At 33.2% G+C, this 13,835-nt stretch overlaps 1 protein-coding gene across 12 annotated transcripts in view; it reads right to left on the bottom strand.

Moving 5' to 3' along the window:
* The window catches only part of lap (phosphatidylinositol-binding clathrin assembly protein lap), a 44,269-nt gene that overhangs the window by 13,542 nt on the left and 16,892 nt on the right, over positions 1-13,835 (bottom strand). For 4 of the 12 annotated variants that reach the window (XM_018504944.1, XM_018504955.1, XM_018504943.1 and 1 more), the window contains exons 2-13: positions 6,768-6,910; positions 6,621-6,696; positions 5,361-5,375; positions 4,835-4,937; positions 4,530-4,738; positions 4,321-4,427; positions 4,202-4,243; positions 3,606-3,700; positions 1,950-2,121; positions 1,619-1,729; positions 1,285-1,423; positions 1,055-1,144 (exon numbers count right to left, since the gene is read on the bottom strand). In XM_018504944.1, coding sequence (XP_018360446.1) covers positions 1,055-1,144; positions 1,285-1,423; positions 1,619-1,729; positions 1,950-2,121; positions 3,606-3,700; positions 4,202-4,243; positions 4,321-4,427; positions 4,530-4,738; positions 4,835-4,937; positions 5,361-5,375; positions 6,621-6,696; positions 6,768-6,910 — 1,302 coding nt within the window. The remainder of the gene's footprint in view (positions 1-1,054; positions 1,145-1,284; positions 1,424-1,618; positions 1,730-1,949; positions 2,122-3,605; positions 3,701-4,201; positions 4,244-4,320; positions 4,428-4,529; positions 4,739-4,834; positions 4,938-5,360; positions 5,376-6,620; positions 6,697-6,767; positions 6,911-13,835) is intronic. The other 8 variants (XM_018504946.1, XM_018504952.1, XM_018504945.1 and 5 more) reach the window with 8 other exon arrangements.

Genomic DNA, 13,835 nt, shown 5'->3' on the forward strand with positions numbered 1-13,835 from the left:
CGCCGCCGTTTGCGGGGGTCCTCATCGCGGCGGCGGACCCGTCACCCCCAAAGAGATCCGTCTGACCGGCACTGAAAAGGTCTCCGGCTGCTACCGTCCCCGTCTGCGCTGCTTGCACCGATTCACCGCCAACAACGCCGCCGGCGTTCTGATCGAAGAGCCCGAAGGCGCCTGCGTTTGTCGCCTGCTGGCCGCCGGTGGTACCGAGGGACGGGAAATCGGACATGAAGGGATTAGGTACGGACGCGGCCGTTCCTGGGGCGCCAGCTTGCGCAGAAAGTGATCAAGGTGCATAAGTTAGCTTCCTCCTCTTTTGCGTCCGGACGAAGTAATAATGTAAAATGTTTTGCAATTGTTACACCGTCACCCGTTAATACGTTAATTAAAGAGAAAAAAAGAAATATTCAAATACAATATTAACGCAATATAGCTCGGTTGCATTCTTTTATAATATCACGCGTCAATGTTGCACTTGAAGAATATATCGAATAACCAGCGCTTATTAGTAGCCACAATATGAAAAGAAAAAAATGGAAAATAAAGTAAATTATCATTGGCCGTGTTGAAGAGAATGTTTATTTTGCAACGATTTAAAGTTTTCATTGCTAAGATAGGGTTATTCCTTTGAATCTAAAAATACAATAAAATTAGCACGAAGACAACTTCCAATAATTGCAAAATAAACATTTTGTTAAACACGGCCATTACTATTATTGTGTATGGCAACAAAACTGTTTTTGTAGCTATAAACGCTGTTTATAAACGCTGTTTATAAACACTGTTTATAAACGCTGCTTCATCCGGTACATCTTTGCCCATAGCGTTAAACAGCAAGTGTGATTGCTCAGGCGTACTAAGTATCTAAAAAATGTATAAGATGTATGATGCAAAAGTATCATAAAAATGGCCGCAAAAGTTCTATGACAGAAAGAAGAAGAGAGATGTATAAAGGCAGAGAAAAAGAAAATGGAAGTAAACGGAATATTTCAATCATGTGAATGCGCTCGTATAATATAATCCCGTCTTATGTCTACTTCGCTAGTGAAGCACTTACTGGATTGCTGATCTTGATTTCCGAACACGGAGGAAAAACTATTATCTGTAACAAAGTTATTATTTGCTGGTGGCGCAGTTGGCGCGAAACCTAAAAGAAAAAAAGAAAATGGAAAAATGAAAGAAAATGAATTAAAATAAAAGGGGGAAAAATATCATAAACAAGCGCGGTGACGAGAGAAGCAGCGATGATCACTGAGACTATATCGATTTTTAAGTGCTCGTGCTCACCAGTACCGTTGGTCATCCACATGTTGTTCTGCATCTGAGCGGCGGGTTGCGTCGTTCCTGTAGGTGGTTGCGCCCCGAACATGTTCGCGAACGGATTGCCCGCAAGTTGCAGTAGATCATCCGATGCCTTTTGAGACGACTGTTGTTACAACAATTGATTAGCTCGCTTCAAATGGAATCACTCTTAGATCAGTTCTTTTCGGTTGAATTTCTTGTATCGCTCGTCTTTCATGCTTTTCTCTCCATTGTAGAAAAAATAAGTGGAAAGATGAATAATGCAAAAAATTCAGTTGAAAAGAACAGACCACTGGTCAAACGAAAGACATAGACGTACCTGGCTCTCGGCTGTTGCACCAAACAAGTCCACAATCGGTTGATTAGCATTATTGGTTGGCGAACTGAGGAAGGGATTCGTGCTAGTACTTGACGGCGATTGTACTTTTGCCTGCAACATATACATTAGAAATTAATATAACATTTAAGTATATGCAGGGAATTGTAATGGAAGAAGAAATTGAAACAAACGAATACTGAAATATCTGAAACTTAAATAGAAAATTAATACGTTAGAATGATAATAGCATCGCTACTATCATCTGAAAATTTTCCATCTGTCAAAGCTTCGTTTCTTATTTTAATTAATAATACTTTGCGCAAACTAGTACCTTGTATTGATTCATGGCGGCTTCCTCTTCCGCGAGAGCTTGCTGTCGCAACGCCTCGTCGATATGGCCATTCCCGGTTTGCTCGAGCCGCGCATTGCTGGCTGCTGTTCCGAACGCGTTACTGGTGGAAGACAGGGCGGACACTCCCGACTTTACATTGGTTCTATTGCTGCTTTTGGGCGATGATAGGATGTTGTGGTGTCGATGGATGGAGAAAAGAGGACGGACAAGAAGAATACGGAAGGTCCGTTTCAGCGAGTTCGTAAAATGTGGCGAGAGAGAGAAAGGAGCGTAAAGGAAAATTGATAATTGAAAACAAAGGAGAAGAGACAAACAAAAAAACAAAAAACAAACGGTGTAGTACGTATAGATGTAACAATGCGTAAAAATGCATAGTGTGCATTACCACTCGCACGCCGCTTGCATGCATCCTTTCTCTTTTTCGCGCACGCATACACACTCCTTTTTTCTCTTCTTTCTCACACGCTTTCGCTCTTCTTTTACATTTATTTTTTTACTAAATTTCCTAATATACATATATGCATTTACAGGTGTTCTATATTTTGTAGTGAAACATGGCATCAAGCTTGTGTATACTCAAACAAATTGTATTACATAGTACACATTGATTTAGAGACTGTTCATTTTTCAATAGCATACTATAAGTATGGTGAATTTACTACGATAATAAGCAATTTGTACAGATAAATATATGTGCATTGAAACGTTATTATTATTTTAACACTGATTATGTACTTCAATGAGTTAAATATTTATTACAATAAATGCCATTTCATATCCAACAAATTTTACTATTATAGCCATATCAATTAACATTATTCGTTATTAAATTTTAAGCAATAAAATTAAATCATCAATATTATTAATTTCAATTGACGATTTATTATAGCATGCTCGGTATCCACTATAATCAATAGACTATAGGGAAACGCGTCAATTATCTAAATACATTATTGTAAATTCATGCAGTATACAAGAGCGATAGAGATTAGATAGCGCAATAATTATATTTACAGAATTTCAGTGAGAAACACACACACGTATACATAAAAATTGAATACCAAATTTAGGAGCATAGCATGGATACCTAAAATAGGTCAGGATACAAACGTAAATTGAATATTCTATAACTAAATATTAAATATCAGAGAAAATTATAACCTTGTATCCAGGGGATACCATCTCGACAAATTTTACAAGTTGGATAACTATTCAAATAGAGAATATATCCAAAGATAGTACTATCTTCCAAAACCTTTTGTGACATTTGTTTAAGAAAAATAAAAGTGACACGGTATTTTTATGAATATAAAATAATCAATGATCAACTTATCGTATTCGAAATAAAGGAACACAATCCTGTGTCATAATTGTTACATGTGCATGTGCGATAAACGTAATATTTAAATACTCATAGCTTAAGAAGCTTGTAAAGATGTGTAGAAGAACGTGTCTTTGATTATCGGGTATGAAAGAACAATGAGACGAAAACGATGGACTTTCGGGAAGTATATAGAGAGGGAGATCAAGTATATCGATTTCAATAGCATTCAACATAGGAAATTTAAAATTATCCCTACATCGATTGTTATATGAGACTTAAATGAGTCGAATAAATGGAAAAAGTCGACATACCTTGCTGACTGCGTTGGCGTGTTTGCGGCGGAGCCCTTCTTTCCTTCCAAGGAAGCGAGATGTTGTTCTAAGGCATCCAATAAACTACTCGGTGCCTAAAAAAATCATTTGCCCATTATTTACAGAACGTTATTAAAATTTTTCAGTTAAGTGCAAAGTAAAATTTAGCTGTGCATATTTAGTCTAGAAGAGATTTCTCTCCGCTAAAATACATGCATTTATTTAGGAGAATTTGTCACCTTCATTATACTACTTTTTTTAATGCGCGCGTATTAAAAAACATAAAAAAAAATTACAGTGTAATTGGCTCACAAAATCTCCCAAAATAAATATCGCCCAATTATCTATGCTGCTCTATACTATGCCACACTAACTCTACCTCATTAAAATAATATAATCAGAGATGTTATTACCTGTCAGTAATGTAAGAGGAAGAAACAAATGAAAATATTATCATACTTTATCGGTTAAATATTAGTTTTTTCGCTCACTCATTGTTAATAGTTCCTCAAACCGGTAATTAAAGACAATTGAACAAACTTTTATTCTAAACAATATAGCGTGATAGCGAGATAATAAACTTTAAGCACACGTACCTTCGTCAAATCTGGTATATCTCCTTTATCGATACCAACATTCTGTAAAGAAAAGAAACATGTTCAATGACTATCTTTAACATCATTGATTGCTTTCACATACAGATCGTGTAACTTACTTCCGCAACTTTCAGAAATTCCCCGACCCTGTCCATGCGTATAAGGAACTTCTTGTAAAGATCTAAAGCATCCCGACATTGTTTCTTGTTCATGTCGAAATATTTCTCTGGAAGGTTACCGTAATCATCGGATTAATTGATCCATTCTCATAGATCTTTGAATATGCATTTCTTGTGCGATAAAAAAAGAGACTATTGAATAGCGTTACCTAACAGATTAATGATGCCATCATTATAACAGGCGAATAATCGGATAAGATCTCGAAAGAGAAGCATGAAGGCCATGTTTATGACGCCATTCGTGAGGTCGTTAGCCGTGCAATCAAATTCTAGCAGTGCGTCAAGTTGCGACTGCAGTACCGGTAAAGTTTTCAGGAGTTTCTCGGCATTCATTGTGCGTAGAGTGCCGTCTTCCTTCCTGCAATGTCAATTACGGAACGAAGGTTAATTCTCTCGTTAAATACAGCGAGATAAAATTTCAAGAGGTCTAGAAAAAAATGTTCTCAACACGTACCCTCTTTTCACCTTGCAAAAGTCGAACGCTACCGTCCTGTAGGAGAGAGCCTTCTCGTTGAGATACTTGGCGTAGCGCCTGATGAAGGGCGACATGTCATATCCTGATGCACAGAACAGAACGATAATTACTCATTTGTATTCAAAATAAATACCGCAGACACAACAAAAGCACTAATAGGCATTGCCACGCAACAATGCGTAAAAGTGAAATTAGAAAGTCGGCAGTGCGCCGATGCGATTGCATTAATTTCATAAAGTTACACAAGCGTGCAGCGCCGATTGGAAACTATAATTTTGTCAAACATCTTGTAAGCCTAATCATATATTTATAGTATTTGGTTGTAATTATCAATACACATCAATTGGTACATACATAGATTAACAGTTAGGTTCATAAACATACATTAATTTCTTGTATTCTCGCCAAGTTATAATAGAAATGAACACAAATATAGAACTATGAAGCATGGTTAATAAGTACCATTAATAGTAAAACGAGAAGGACGTTTGTGATTAGAACTCACCCACGCGTATTCCTGCTTCATGCCCAAAGAGATAGAAAGTTAGTCCAGGTTAGTAAATCGTACACATAGATGCCATAGATACATGGAAAAGAGAATGATTTGCATTTCCCATATGGATAATAGCTACATAATGCGAGAAAATCAGTAGTATAGAAACTTTTTAAAAGATTTGTAAATGGAATAGAGGAGTATCGTTTCGTATTGTTTAAACAATTTATAATCATTATTTAAACAATTCAATAATTGCTGTCGATTGATGTAACATTCAATTAACATTACGCTTAACGATCTCTAATTAGTGAATAAAATTAGGTCTCCTGTAAACAAGTTCTCGACGTAAAATTGAGGTGTTCCGCGATCGGCTATTCAAATTACGGCGTGTTGCAATTTTCCGTGCGACACGTGCATATCAAATCAGCTCGCTCGATTATTGACATTAGAGTCTTTTGATGACTGGATGTTGTCTACAATTTTTTTAGGCGGGAGTGCAGAAAGCCGTGCACATCGTGTTGTGATGAGTTCATATCGCAATGATTTTGTTAATACGCAAAATGAATGTTAATCTTCCCAGATTAATCGCATTTCCAAATTTGGTTAAAAGATTAGTTTTTTTTAGATACGACACCTTATTTTCATTACAGAGTTTGAAGAATAATTATCCTTTGTAAAAAAAATTAAAATTTTTAACAAAATGTTTATATTTGTTTGTAACTTTATCTTGTTTTAAAATGATAATTATTCTTTTATAAGTTAAATTTACGAGATGCCAACAAATGACGTAACATTATTCATATCACACTAAGAAAAATGTTACTATAATTGTATAATAAAATAATGATGATTGAGAAATTCATTTTTATAGTCATTACTGTTATATCGGCTGCATTCAGTAGAAAAGATAATTTTGTGTGAGATCTTTAATACAAATAGTTCTTGCCTTTAAAATTCCTCACTAAATATAACCAATTATATTAAAGAATCCTACAACTGCAGTTGCAAAAGCTATACTTTTTCTGCTGAGCGCACCAACATTAGTAATAATAATTATGTTTATAGTTCTACCATAAAATATATAATGGGCACCAAAAATGACCGTAAATTATAGTTAAATAATGGTAATTACGACCAATTTTTCTCTCAGTGGGAATTTCGTAAAAGATAATGCTTGGTATCGTTGGCGTTCGTCAATTCTGGAACATATTGTGATATCCCGAGAAAAACGCAAACCCCCGCTAATACGATCATTTACAAAATAATCACCTTGTACGCCGCTCTTGTCGAGGAAATTGTTGAGTTGAAACGTGCTGTTGCTGGACGCGAGATACTGCGTGAACCTCTGTAAATAGAAAAGTCATTTCAGAAGAATATACGTCTCGCAGATCAGACCAGCGCCCGAAAGGTAATTACCTCGTTGCCATAGCACATCATGTGATGCACGGTGATCAGGGCCTTAAAGACTACCGTCCAGTTTGTATTCTGTGAGCGTTCTATCAGGAGATTAGCGAGCTGCGGTATGGAGACATTCGGTTCATTGGTGCAATGAATTAAATCTGAAACAAAAGAGAAAGAATTTACTTTTGGCGAGTCCAAGTCCATCTTAAAAATATTATTTCCGGAGAGAATGCGATTTTCGTTTGTGTGATTTCAATTTCGAGAGGAAACGACTGCAGATACGGTGCGAAACTTCGCGTCCAGTACAAGCCACAATGAGAGGCACTGACCTCCACCTTATAAGATTACAACGTAATTTACATATGTATGATTCATAGCCATCACTGGCGACAACGCTATCGTATTGTGAGAATCTCTCGTAAACGCGTCATTTCCCCTTACCTCGGATTTCAAGTCACGGTTGCGATAGACACGTACCTCTTCTCTACATTGTTAAATTCATAATGTTTAATACATTCATTATATCTAATTTAAAATTATGAATTTACATTTATAAATACGTTTCTATCAAAAATCGAGTAATTTTTAATAATTTTTTTTAGATTACCACTGCTCCTATTCAATATGTCATCAACTCAATTAAAACAATGGAGTTAAACAACTAGTAAAATGTATAATAATCCAAATTTAGTTTGTTATTTTTAGTAAGTACATACATTAATAATGTTTACTTTGAAATTAAGCAATTCAACCAGAGAAATTAATTAATTTACATTTTGCTATACACACATGAAATAACAAAATGTTATTTAATTCAAGGGATTGGGTTAGCTTTGCTCCTTTGATATTTAACAATATATACATGTCCGTTGGTACAATATGGAAACATTCGGCAATTATAAACGTGAAAGTGCGAGGTAAAAGCGAATCAATCTTGAATCGCGAGTATAACAAAACAACAGCTGCCTAGCGTAACACATTAAGTGTAATTAAGTCATTAATTAGAATCATCGACCGCCTTTTATCTCGATTCAGTTTGAATTCTGAGCGTAAGGCGAACAAAAAGGTATATCATGGTAAGTAAAAGATTCAATGCAGACGGATACTATGGTGAAGTGGTCCAACTGATTCAGTGATTCAAAAATGAAAGAAGGAAAATATGCGGCGGGATAATTTTAATTATTTTAGCAATTTTAATTGTGTTTAAATATGTTTCATTATTCAATATTTTAGTTTAAAAATAGATATATAGGTATAGAATTTGCTGTGAATTATCTTTTGTTTCAAGAACCCTTTACACTTATGCATAATGTCGGTAATTAATAAGAAACAATATAAGTAAAAGAATTTCAGATTAATGAGAAAAATATTAGCATTTATTTTTAACTGAATATATAATAATACAATTTTATAATTGAAATAAAAATTTTCTAATTTACATTACTTATTTTTTAATAACGCGCCTACTTGGAATAATTTTTAATCCAGATTCTAAATCACTGTCAAACTTTTCACTTTCACAAATATAATATAGAAAAATCAGTAATTTTTTTATAATTTTGTCATTTCATCAAAAAATATATATAATACATCCTTAATTCATGATCGCAAGATTCATGATCGCAAGATATCAACACGATTCCAGGTAAACCTTTTTTTTAAAAAGATGGAATATCCAGCTGCATTTTTTAGCACTTGGATGATTCAGATATTCAAAGATGATTCAAAAGACTCGTATGATTCAGCATTCGCATAATTCTCGTTGTCATTTTTCATACTTCGCATTTTACCAACATATGCGTAGCAAACCAAGCGATTTAATAATCACGATCCACGATCTTTATTTTTAATTACAATTGTAGCTTATTGCCGCAGCAATTAATCTCAAAAGCAAATAACACGCTTGATAAGCGTGAAAGAATTACAATAATTAACGAAAGAATTTAATATCTTTTATTCATAATATAATTCCATTAAATTGTCATGTACAGGCGTGACCTAGCACGATAAACCACGATAACCTACAGAAGATTTAAAAATAAAGAATCAAAGAAAAACACTATATTTTGATCGCGCACATCTGAATTAGTGTAATGTAAAATTTCCTTTTAATTTATAATTATATTTACAACATGTAAAATGAGATATTCTACCTTATTAATTATACAATTCTAAAATACGGATTTTATTTACGACACATAAAATGAGATATTCTGTCTTATTATGATAATACAGGTTAAATACAATAATTACAATGAATCAATCTGTCTTATTAATTACATAATTCTATCCTAAAATATGTGTCGTCTAAGAACAGGTGAAAATTCGATATTTGGAGCTTCCTTCGTCATACCTGTGCCTAAAAATGGGAATATCCGATGCTATATCGATTACCGTGGCACGACGATGACTCTGACCTGCATGTACCGAACTCGAGGCTCGCCGAAACGTATCGCGAACCTGGTATGATGATGAAGCTAACGTGATGATGAAGTCAATCGCCACACGACGACGACGACGAAGTGAACAACGGCAATCTATGCGACATCCATCAATCGCGATTGATTAACGAAAGTAGCGATCTACATCAGAAGGACGACGATACCGCATAACAAAGTTAACAATCGCGTTGTCATGCGGTTCCAAACGTGACAATATTCGGTGTCATTATTGACACGGTGGTCCATATTATTCGTCGGTTACGAATTTGATACACGGTTGCTATGGACAGGAAGATGCAAAACATCGTTTTCTTTTAAACATCGCTTGATCAAGCAGAAATTTTCAGAAAAGCATTTTTTTCTAAAAGAAAAATTATTCCAAATTGGACAAGAACCGACAATACGGTAAAAATTATCCTGCATAAAATATCAATAAAACGTGATATTAAATGTACAAGCTTATCCATAAAAAATCTATATATATTTAATATACAGTGACTTCCTAAAATTTCCTGCCAACAGATAATTTTATGGCAATTTTTCAATCTATTTTTCAATTTATACACGGAAAGAATGCTAAACTACCTGAAAATTTAATTATGATACAGAGCTGAAAATAATTTTGTTAGACCATAAAATTATTATGTAGGAATCTCAAGCATAAACAATGCTGCAAAGTTTTAACATTCTAGCAACAGTTTGAACGTCCCGCATAATTATTTTGATAGTTCAATAAAATTATTTTCAGATCTATATCTTGTTAAATTGTTAGATACTTCAACTAAATCTATCAGTAGTATAAGTTAATAAAATTCTCGTTATAATCAACTTAAAAATGTGATATTTTAAATACTAGAATGTATATTATGAATTGCAACAAAAATTTGTAATGTTATTTCATTTGTCATGTCTGGATCTGTTCTTTTAAAAAAATTCGCAATTACATCATTCGATAGAGTAACATTTCAGCTTTAAGAATCCGTTTTTTTTTTAATTGCGGTGCAATGATTTTTAACAAAGTTACGAGCAATCAACATCAAAATGCTCCTATTTAATCCGCGATAACTCAGTAACAACAAATCTTAGAAACATTTAAAAAAAAAAGATTTAAAAAAATTTGTAGGAAAAACTTTAAATTTCCTATTTTGTCTAGCTTTAATAATTACATGTTAAAATTATCAAATTCATAAAAACTCAAGAGGCATAGTGACTTCTCGAATGTACAGATTTTATTATATAAGCTTTAAAACTCTTTTTTTAAATTTAAATTTCGTTAATTTTTAGTGACGTTATGCTTGAATTTTGAAGTTTATAGTATAACGCTCCAAACCCATTATGTTCAATACTTGTATACTAAATCTGTATCTGTAAAAATTCTTTATCTGATGAGCAATTCTCAATAAAATTACTTATTGACAGCCACTATATAATAGCGAATTAATATTTACGTAACATTTTGATACGAATTCTTATCGACCTGCGATAGCCTGTGTTAAAACTATAATCGTGTCCGTTCACAATTGAACGATATCGTAACTCATATCGCGCTTGTTCATAATTTGCCGAGCATCTTGTCTACGCACTGGAGAGGCCACGTTTATTTGACCGACAGCGAAAAAGACGAGGAGTTAAGCAATGTTTCGCCGCGGATAGTTTCCCACGCCTTTAATGTATCTCTCGTCCGACCGACCGATGATCCCGCAATATCGAAGTCACGACGAGAAGGCTTGGAATGAAAGTGCAACGCGAGAGCGAGCGTACGAAGGGGCACCGAATAAACGCGAATGAAGCAGTGAATCAGCACCAAGTATTGAAGCCCAGCTATTCTACGAACTGCAACATTTCCATATATGATTATCGTGCGCGATAAATCTATTCGACGTTATCGCGAGATGCTTCACTAATTGGCGCGAAAAGCGATCCTGCAAACAAAAGTGTATAATTGTTTATACGTGATAATTATCCGCCCATTAATTTAAGCTTTCATCTAGAGACAGGAGAAAAACGAAAATTAAAATTTTCAATTACTCTTTCAATAATTCTTCAAATTATTTTATTTTCTTCTACACCGTTAAATTTACGATGTTGAATTATATCCAATTTGAGTTATTTTTAACCATTTCTATGCAGCGCTCGTCATTGTTCCTACACGGAGAAAATTTTATATTAAGTTTTAATACAATTTTAAATTACACTTTACTGTCTTGTATTTTCGATGGACTCTCACAACATGATTCCGACTTAATTTTTACTAATACTAATTTTATCAGATAAATAAAGTAATTATTTTGTTAAGCTATATTCTAACATAAAAACAGTTAATTTTTACTATGGTACGCAAACAAAATTCGCTAGGTATATTTGATTTTGTAATAAAAAATTTTTACTATAAAAAAGTGTAAAAATTACGTTATATTATTGTTTTTAAAAAAATAACTGTAGCATTTAAACTTATGATTTATATGAAGCTTCTACCACATTATAGTAATTTTAAATATAAAATTTTCTCCGTGTATTCAATATGCCGTTAATTTAAGTAAACCAATGGTGTTAAATAATTTAACTGAATAAATTGTACTAAATTTGACTCAAAATTAGTTTCTTTGTTATGCACACGTTAATATAAACGTTGTTTACATTAAAGCTAACTACAGAAAGGAATTGATTTACATTTTGACACACATATGAAAATTGAAAATAACAAAATGTTATTTAACTCAAAGGATTAGATGGCTATTGCTTCTTTGATATCTAATAGACCGCTTAATATGGAAAACAAGAGTAATAAAAAATTAATAAGCGTACAATGAAATACAAAAGATAAATATATAGATGAAAAAAGTAAGGTTCATACAACTTGGAAAGGACCCCGCACAAAACATACGGAAAATGGGCCCAGACTAATTTGGCTGAATTTGTAATATGTTGTAATTTTGATTGTCCTGATTAAAAGTTTCCATGGGCACAAAGTAAAATAATGTACAGTTTTTAAGTTATTGTACATCAAACTCTGTCAAAACAGCGAATTTGCAGAATCAAAAAATTACAGTTAACATATTACAAATTCAGCCAAATTAGCCGGGACCCATGTTCCGTATGTTTTGTGCAGGGTCCTTTAACAGCTCATTTCAACTGTAAACAAAAAACGGAAATTCGAGCAGTAATGAAGACATTTTACAAGACATTATGTTAAACGAAAATTACAATCCGTATCAAACGCAAAAGGTGCATGAGCGATTGCAATGAATAAACGCGATCTCTCTCGAGCAGCATGTTGTTCGACCTTGCGAGGCTTCCCATTCTAATTATAATCTCCCAAACACGGACGGATTTAGCGGCGTCCGCGTTCACATCGTTGTTGAGTGTCAAAATGCAGACACGTTCATTCAAAGGACACCCGATTCATGAAAAACGAGATGGATACCTCGATCTTATGGTTTCGACGTGCGCAATAAAATTAAACTTATAATGACAAATTATATCCTGTTTGAATTAATTTTATTAAGTAGATATTTTATTAACACTAAAACCGCAAATTTAAATTAACTCGATTGCAATTCAAGATAAATCTAGTTTTTTACGAGGGAAAACTGTCACCACAAAAGTAAAATTAATTGTAATTAATTATAATTATTTACGAAGTCACAAAAATTTAAAGCTCCAAAAATGGCACAGTTGCGGTTTTAGTGTTAGATAAATAATACATTTGCTTTAGTTAAATTAACGACGTGTTGAGGTCACCACTGCTTTCTATAAGTCACTACTGCTCCTACTCAATATGTCGTTAATTCAACTAAAACAAATGTATTATTTAATTAAAGCATAATTTAATTCAAGAAGTGCTAAATTTGACTCCAATTTAATTTATTATTTATTAAGCGCATATAGAAGAACATATGTTAATACGAACGTTATTTGCTTTGAAACTAACCATAAAAATGAATTGATTTACATTTTGACATACGTTATGGAAGTTAAAAATAACAAAGTGTTATTTAACTCAAGGATCGGGTTACCATTACTCCTTTGATACCTAACAATGTAATATGTGAAACAGATGAAGATCAGCGTCGATCATACAAAAAAGCAGTTCTGCCAAACAGGAAGACAATTATCTTTTATACAACGTGTATTAAGCCATAATAACTGATAATAAACAGATGAATATATATAGAAAGAACGATTTTACTGAGATATCTCAACATTTAGCTAAATATATAAATCGGAAAATAATTTTATTGTGAACTATCAAAATAATTATGTAGGATATTCAAATAATGAGCAATGTTGCAAAAAGTTTCTACAAATATTCTAAAAATCAGCTTCGAACATCTTACATAATTATTCTGATAAACATAATTATTTCCACAAATCTGTATCTAACTAAATTAATCTTTAAATACTTTAGTAAAACCTTTCTGTGTATAAATTGAATAATTCTGTGTACAGAATATTAAATATTAATGTTATCAATCCACTGAGATAATAGTTCAAATGATATTAACATCAGCTCAGTTATTATAATTTTTATCTTAATATACCTATTTAAAAAAAATATTATCGTTAATGTTATGATAAGCAGGGAAATATTAACGTTAAATATTTGAAATTTACCAGTGTCGCACAAAATATGTTTAACTGA

This window comes from Trachymyrmex cornetzi, unplaced genomic scaffold, assembly GCF_001594075.2.
Source record: "Trachymyrmex cornetzi isolate Tcor2-1 unplaced genomic scaffold, Tcor1.1 scaffold1885, whole genome shotgun sequence".
In the NCBI taxonomy this organism is placed as follows: domain Eukaryota; kingdom Metazoa; phylum Arthropoda; class Insecta; order Hymenoptera; family Formicidae; genus Trachymyrmex; species Trachymyrmex cornetzi.